Genomic DNA, 8,466 nt, shown 5'->3' on the forward strand with positions numbered 1-8,466 from the left:
GGACATTTTAGTGTCCCTGTAGACATGTCCCCTATAAATGTCGCAATATCAACAGTTTTATAAGGTATATAAATTTGGGGAAATGTCCGCACAAAAAACCCGAACTGTGATGCAGTGTAACGTGTAATCTCTAAAGAGGGCGGTATTAATTTTTTTCTGTTCCTGCGCATGCATCGTACCCCAGCCTTTCCGCCATCTTGTCCCGGGTACAACAACACAAACAAGCCAAAGGCGGTGCATTAAAACATATCACAACCAGTGACAAGATCCACGAAAACACCAAATGCAGAATTCACATAGGCTTCAAATCACTCACAAGTAATCGACAAATGAAGAGCAACAACCAGCAAAACTGGAGATAATACCATGCCAGAATCCAAAATCATGTCATCTTCTTGTTTCTCCTAATCTGTCGAAATTCGGAAGCCATCGCAGATCGTTCTATTGCTGGAAAACTGTACATATGTATGTATTATATCTTTGATGTTTGTTTCCTGCATGCATCCCTACCCAATTACTAACTTAACTTCCTGCTTGCTCTATGTTATTACTAATGCTATGGCAGAATGGCTTTGAGTATGAAGCCATCATTTTAGAGGTCTGCAATGGCAAAAAAGAGGCAACACAGATGATGAGGGCAAAGTACATGTAGGCTGAAGTAAAGAGTAAAAAGAGTAACAAGGGAAGAGCCAACAAAAGAGCACTGACAGAAGACGAGACATCAGTTGAAAAGGATTGTGGGGTACAGTCTAAAAAAAGGCAATGGAAATCAACAGTCAAACTATTAACTGGTTTAAGTCAATCAAGAATAAGAAAAATTGCAGCTTTATGGTTTTCGACATAGTAGACTACTATCCATCTATTACAACCAATCTTACAATATTACAACCAACTAAAGCAATTAATTTTGTGATAACATTCGTCCCTATACTAGATTCTGAGATATAATTTTGCACTCGCGCAAGTCCTTAAGTACTTCACAGCAACTTACACACAAACATCGACGCTTCATAATTCTTGTTTAATGACATTTCAGCATCATTTGATCTGAAGAAGAACATTTTAAATGTTTGAAAGCTAATCAATTTCGAATTGTGCCGTTGTTATGATTTTCTGCTACGTTCGCATGCTTGAAATCCAAGAATGCGGTGCCATGTCTCTCATGGTTGAACAGGGGTATTCAAGTTTGGTTTGGGTCAATTTTACAGTGGATCCATCCATATATAAATTTACCCAGAATTTTGGAGCTATCGCTATACCAAAAGTCACAATTTTCTGTCAAATTTAATACAAATTGCCAAAATTTGGCAATATTTCTAGACAAGATTAGGAACATTTTGTAAATGGGTCAGTGATATTCCAAATGGCCGAAAATGCAAACCATATCCGGCACATTCCTGTATGGTCCCATGGTTAGGAACCATGGTCAATCATGGTTCAAAATGTGGTATTTTGGGCACTTTTTGCCAATATCATCAAAATGAATTTGGCCTTATAAAGGCCCATGATCAAATATAATTCCTGCTCTAAACTGATTTATATGTTTGAAGAATATGGTTTCAGACTAAACTGCATCATATATAACTGAAAAACACTGTCTTAATATTATGTTCTATGTCATTGGTTTTTTTTTTATAGATTTAAGAAATGGCAATTGAAAATAAACAGGCTGCTAGTAGAAGGTTGAAAAGGGTGTTAATAGCCCATGATATGGTAGATGGGTTTCACCCTGACGCTACTATAGCTGATAAATCTTTGGAGAACCTCACTGTAGACTGCAAGGTTTCATGTAATAGAACTTGGAAGAATAGAGGGTTTGACTCACACCACTGTGTCACATCAGTTATTAGTATAGACACTGGCGAGATTCTAGACTATGAATACATCACAAATTCTTGTGTGTAAGTTTTCATCTCAACAGCCTTTCCCTCAGCATTTAGAAGGAATGTGCGAAAGCAATGAAGGACTTAACTGAAACTAGTGAAGAACATTCACTGAATGCAGTAGCTCCTGTGGACAGATGCAGTAGCTAGTATTGCCCATCAATCAGCAAGTGAGCATAGGTTCAACAAGAAAGACCTGCTGCCAGTAACCAAAGATTTATATAGCTTGAAGAAAAATTGAAAATAAACAGGATGCTAGTAGAAGGTTGAAAAGGGTGTTAAGGGTGGTCTTAACCCTGGAATTATGGAAACTTTCGGGCTTCATAACTGCTAAATTATTAGTCTAAAGAATATAAAAGTATACATTTTAGACTGGAAATGACTTGCTGAATTCATCTGTGAGGTCCAGTTTGGGCAAAGATGTTCATTTTGAGAAAATCTCAAAAACAGGTTTTTGGCCCAAATTTTTTGTGCAACATAACAAAAAATTAATAAGTTAACCAAGTTTTTATTGCTTGGTTATAGATTTGTCATGTGACTATTATGTTTACCACATGTTTTAATATTGCTCTACACGAACTAGTTTTTACAATGGTATTTTATGATTTATTTTGTTTCTTTATGCACAGGTCCAGGACCACAGACACCCCAGACATCTTCCACTCTGGCCCTTGTTGCTCCCTCTTCCCAATCCCCAGATGCTGCCTCATCCAAGACACCAGATGCTGCCTCACCCAAGACACCAGATGTTGCAGGACCACAGACACCCCAGACTTCTTCCACTCTGGCCCTTGTTGTCCCCACTTCCCAACCCCCAACTGCTGCCTCATCTAAGACACCAAATGCTGCTACATTGCCCAAGATATCAGATGCCACTCCGTCATTGACCACACCAGACACTGCTCCACTGTGTGAAACTCCAGATGCTGTGCCATTACCAAACACGCCAGATGCAGAACAGTTACCCGGACCTTCCAAATGTATGGGAGGTAAGTGTATGCTCTATAAAATTCTGAGATATAGTTTTGTTTTTTTGTGGTGCAGAATTCATCAGACTCCTGACTATAATTTCAAGCAGTGATTCAATTCAGTTTAATACCAGTTTATTCACCTATTGATCCTTTTCACACACAAAAAAAAAAATAAATATGGTGATTTTAGAAATAAAAATTAATTGCATAAAGCTTTCATAAATCAACTAGGATACAACATATGAAAATATATCTCAGAAGAATAACTTTATTGTAGCTACATAATGAAGGAACAAGTTACATGTAAGAAATGGTTACAATTTATTGTTATTATGTTTCAGACTTCAATGAAGAATCTACAGGTACCAGGACTGAGAAAGAAGCGCTATCAATCCGTTCATCCAAGCGAACAGAGCCAGACACTCCACAAAAGAAACAGCTTAAGAGAAGACTGAACTTTGTAACTAAAACCAAATCTGAGATGAAAGCAAAACATACAAAGAAGGTTGAAGAGTTGCAATCAAACAAAAATTGATTACCCAAAAATACACACAGTAAAAGAGCTGAATCGGAAAGTTGCACGTAAAGATAAGTCCGTAAAAAAGAAGGCCATAAAAATTAAGAAGCTGAAATCAAAGTTCAACAGCACAGAACAAGCTAAAGAAATCAATGAACTGACAAAGAAGCTAAAAAATGAGAGGAAAAAACATAAACGTAGTATGAAAAATCTGAAGAAGAACCATGAAGAGTCTATGTTACAACTCAAAAGTGAAGTTGAGAAACTGAAGAATGAAGTACAGGTAAAGAAAGACAAAATTGAAGGGTTAGAGGATGAAAATTGTAAATTGAAAGATCAAATTGAATCTGCTGAATCTCAACCATCTCAATTTCAGAAAGACAGCAAGTCCTACTCAGTACCTACCAGAATGTTTGTTTACGATTGTATCACCAGTAATGTCCCAACCAACAAAGAACCTGGACTAATTCAAAACTTTGCTAAAAGAGCAGGTTGTCAGGTAAACCAAATACCACACAGAAACACGGTTGAATTTATGGCAAAAGAACTGGGTACCGTGTCCGATCTTATGAGTGCAGAGGTTCTTGTCAACGGGGAGAACATAACCTTGGGCTTTGATGCCACAACTCAAGAAGGGGTACATGTGAATGAAATTCACATCACCACACAGAACAAGTGCCATGTTTTAGCAGTAGATGAGTTGGCTGGTGGAACAGCAGATGACTATTTCTCCCACATCAACGACACTATAAACAATTTGACTGATACATATTGCCTATATTACAGTACAGATTTCACTGAAACTAGAAACAAGATTATAGGCAACATTAGTAATACCATCACAGACAGGGCCTCTGTTAATCATGCCACAATTCAGCAACTTGAACTGAACTGGAACACAAAGTTAAACGAGCTGAATTGCCATCTCCACCCATTGGACACCATCGCAAGTTCAGTTCGTAGTTCCCTTAAGAAGACAGAACCAGCTGACATGACACAGAAGCAGTATGGCCACGAATGCATTGCACATCAGTGTATCTTGAACATGGATAAGATGAGATTCAAAGATGGTAAAGGGGATCCGAAAGGATTTAAAAGCGCACTAAGAAGCCATGAGCTCCCGATGGGATTACTGCCAAGATACCGGGGTAACAGACTCCACATCATGTTCGACATCAGTGGAAAGCTAATCCAACATGAAAAGTTCTTCACCAGTCTCCTGACCGAATCACCGCTGACCTGTGGAGGGCTGATACCAGATGTGCTACATGTACATGACTTTTAAGTCACCTGTTGCTCAAATAGAATTTCAGGTGTTTGGGCTTCTTGGGAAGCTTGTGACCGGCCCGTGGATGCACAAGTTTTACACTTCTCACGAGTCGGAGCTAAGCCACGTAGATGGCATCGGCCTGGTAAGAGACGTCGTGTCGGTAGCAAAGGATTTTGCATCTAAACCTGAAGACGCATTGACTACCACTGTCAATTTCTTTGGAGACCAGTTGCCCAATGATGATGCCACACTTAAGTCTCTTCAGGAATCACCGTGTGATGCCTCTTTACTGAAGATGGTGGAGGTGTTGGAGCGACAGTATGAGAGGTATTTTGGCATTGATGTGTCGGAGGTGCTCCGAGCGGAAACCGAGTCAGCAAGATGCCACAACATTGACGCAGAGACTGTCATGGGGATGTTCTCGGCAGCGAAAGACCATGCCCCCAACGCCACTATGTCTTTCATGTCAGCTTCAATCCGGGTATCTTGACAACCTGGAAACAGAAGAGAGAACGAAAGTTGTTAAAGTAGCTGTAACAAGAGGACGGAAAGAAACACTGAAGCAAAGAAAGAAAGCTGCTCAAATACAGAAGGAAATAGCCACAAGAATGAAGCAGACACTTCAGAAGAAGAGAACGACAGACCGCAACAGAGTGGAGAAGCAGGTTAAGGGGTGTAAGGTTGCCGATATCGGTACTGTCTTTCCTGATTTGGAGGAGAAGACGAAACAACAACTCACCGACCTACTGATGGGCAAAGTCACTGGGCAGATCATATACCACATTTGGTATGACGACGACACACAAACCAAGACAATGTACCTCGGAAAACTTGAAGAATGTTCAGAAGTAGCAACAAGAGGCAAGAACCCCTACACCTACAAACAGTACCAAATTGCATACTGGTTAGAGGGAGAGACGTATGAACGTGATGCAGAGGAGTTTGATGTGCGCGCCACAGAATTGGCAGCCGATCTCATTTGTGGCGATTTGACCATGTCCTAGTTATAGCAATGTACAAGTTTTCGACGTATTCCACAAATTGCATATAAATATGTTTCATAAAATTCAAGATTGTGATGCAGAAAGATAACCGTAACAAAATAATATAACATTCTGCAGTGTACAATTCAAAGATCAATATACACTAAGCCAAAAAAGAAAAAGTTCATGATATCACCAAAAGAAAATTTGTGCATGAAAATGTACCAAATTTGGATACAATATTGCTCTAATGCTTAGCTTTAATGTCCTTGAGTTTCCAATTGTTCGCTTCATTGACACCAGAGAAATGTGCACTGATATGGAACAGCTTCTTTTCAACAGTTCACAGTCATAAGATGCAGTTACTGTAGCATGCATATCAATGAATGAAACCAAAAAATGTAAAGAGATTGGCACCCCTAACCATGCGCATGAATGGGTCTGTAAGGCAAGTATGGGTTTGTACTGGGGATTCAGTTTGCAAGTCTTTTTGCAGAGTTACACAGTATAGTCTTTCTGAGTCTGGAAACAGATATGCCACGACTATCAGAAGACCAGTGCGGAAGGGCTGTTGGAATGTTTGAGGCTGGTATGACTCAAGAAGAGATAGCGGAAATCTTTGGATGCTCTCAAGCTGCAATTTCGCAGCTCATTGCCCGTAGGATTGAAACCGGAACTGTAATGATCGTGATCGCAGTGGACGACCAAGAGGTACCACACCAGGTCAAGATCGCTACATTCTCCTGCAACACCTGCGTGACCGCTTTCGACAGCTCCAAGAACTGCATCAGAAACAATTGGTACCCACAACAATCCAGTAACTGGCCAAACTGTTCGCAATCGCTCGACGAGCAGGGGTTAGGTTCTCATCGTCCAAACCGATGCCCGATATTGACTCCAGCACATCGCAACACGAGACGTGATTGGTCTAGGCGTCATAATGATGGAATCAGCGTCAATGGAGCACGGTGTTATTCAGCGATGAGTCCAGATTCTGCGTTAACAGAAGTGACGGTCGGCAACGGGTATGGCGCAGACAAGGCGAACGAAACGCAGACTGCTGCATCAGAGAGACCGACAATTTTGGTGGTCCGAATGTGATGGTTTGGGGTGCAATCTCCCGGAACTATAGGACATCCCTTGTTTTTGTGGAAGGAAACCTAAATGCCCGTCATTACATACACGAGATTCTGCAGCCGCAGCTAGGTGGTACCATTCATGGCAGCTCATCCAGACATCATATTGTTCCAACAGGATGGTGCCAGAGCCCACACTGCACGTCTGACCATCCCCCAGGTCACAATCGCAAACTTGATCGGAAGCATGCGGAGAAGATGTACAGCGTGTCTGGAAGCTCGCGGTGGACATACCCGTTACTAGGGACTCTTTATTATCTGTTTAAACATGTGACATTATCATCTTGGTAAGGTTATTTTGACTCTTTATAATGTTTGTTACTTTGTGATTCACACAAAAGGCACCGTTCTGGGACAGTGCACATTTCTATTGTTTCAAGAAAGGAAACAATTTGGTATTACTTGACATTGAAGCTAAGCATTGGAGCAATATTGTATCCAAATTTGGTACATTTTCATGCACAACTTTTCTTTTGGTGATATCTTGAACTTTTATAAGTTTCTTTTTTGGCTTAGTGTAGTTTATTTATTTGACAAAAAGCTTTGCAAAATTTGGGAATTGCTTTATAATACAAATGTTGGCACAATTTTTCCTCAAGTAAATAAAATGTAAAATGTGTCAAGGTTAATCCTTTAACTATAAATGTTTTGTAAAAGACAATTATGATTTGTTCAAACTTGTGTTAATGTGTGAAGAAACAGAATATTGCAATTTAGTAAATAAATATTTCTGAAAGTATTTTCGTTTAAGTTGGTATGGTTATTTACAAAGTTGTACAAAACCAAAATAAGAGAGTTCTTAATCTAATGGAAGCAGTTAATTTAATAGTTAATTATTAATTAATTTAAAATAATTAATAATTGATTGTTAATGAAGATTGTACATGTAGATTAATTAATTTTATCTACTTGTGTTTACAAATCGGGTTGCATTTTTCAGAACTCATTTGTTGTATCTATGCATTTTCAAAAGGACTCGTCATTGGCAGATTTGAATTATTAATTATTAATTACTATATTAATTACTATTTTTTAATTCTCAAATATACATAAATTTTATTTTATCTTTCCTTTAGTTGTAAAAATCCAATCTGATTTGCTTACACTTTTTTTTAGTCATTTTTACACATTTCGATGAGATTTTCATTCAAATTGCGAATTCAGCTATTAATTATCAATTATTAATTATTAATTATTGATTTTTTAATAATTGATCATTAATAGCAGTCAAAATAATTTTATGTCAGCTTTGTTCCTCAAATATTACACAGTAGTTTGCTTTTTATCCCATCTAAATATCTTTTAAAATAAAGATTTTACAACAATTTATGTAAAATTTGTGACGAAAACTTGGTTAAAATGGTACCACCTTTTTCGTGGTTTCCCATACGTTACGAGGTGCCAATTTTCGACGTAAATTTGGCGTTTCAAAAATCCATAATTCCGCTTCTACTTGTCCTATGACATTGGTTGAGGTGTCATTTTAAAGCATTTTTCATGCTCTTTCCAAAAATACAAACTTCAAAGGCATAGGATGGAGTTGGAATTTTTTGTCACGTACCTACATAATGCATGTCTTTCCCTCCTCTTGGTAAACTAAAAATAACTGAATCAGATGTGATTTCCACAATTCAATGTCTTGTTTTACTGATCTGACTGCGTAGTTCAGGTCGTCTCTCCCCTCAGCAAATGGGGAAAGATTTTGG

At 38.6% G+C, this 8,466-nt stretch overlaps 1 protein-coding gene across 1 annotated transcript; it reads left to right on the top strand.

Moving 5' to 3' along the window:
• Nucleotides 1-1,647: 1,647 nt before the first annotated feature.
• On the top strand, nucleotides 1,648-5,645 carry LOC140169373 (uncharacterized). The gene is given in 6 exon segments (XM_072192631.1): nucleotides 1,648-1,789; nucleotides 2,513-2,872; nucleotides 3,196-3,377; nucleotides 3,379-4,635; nucleotides 4,637-5,121; nucleotides 5,123-5,645. Coding segments are annotated over 6 exon segments (2,949 nt in total).
• Nucleotides 5,646-8,466: the final 2,821 nt, after the last annotated feature.

The sequence above is a fragment of the Amphiura filiformis genome, chromosome 14, assembly GCF_039555335.1.
Source record: "Amphiura filiformis chromosome 14, Afil_fr2py, whole genome shotgun sequence".
Taxonomy (NCBI): Eukaryota; Metazoa; Echinodermata; class Ophiuroidea; order Amphilepidida; family Amphiuridae; genus Amphiura; species Amphiura filiformis.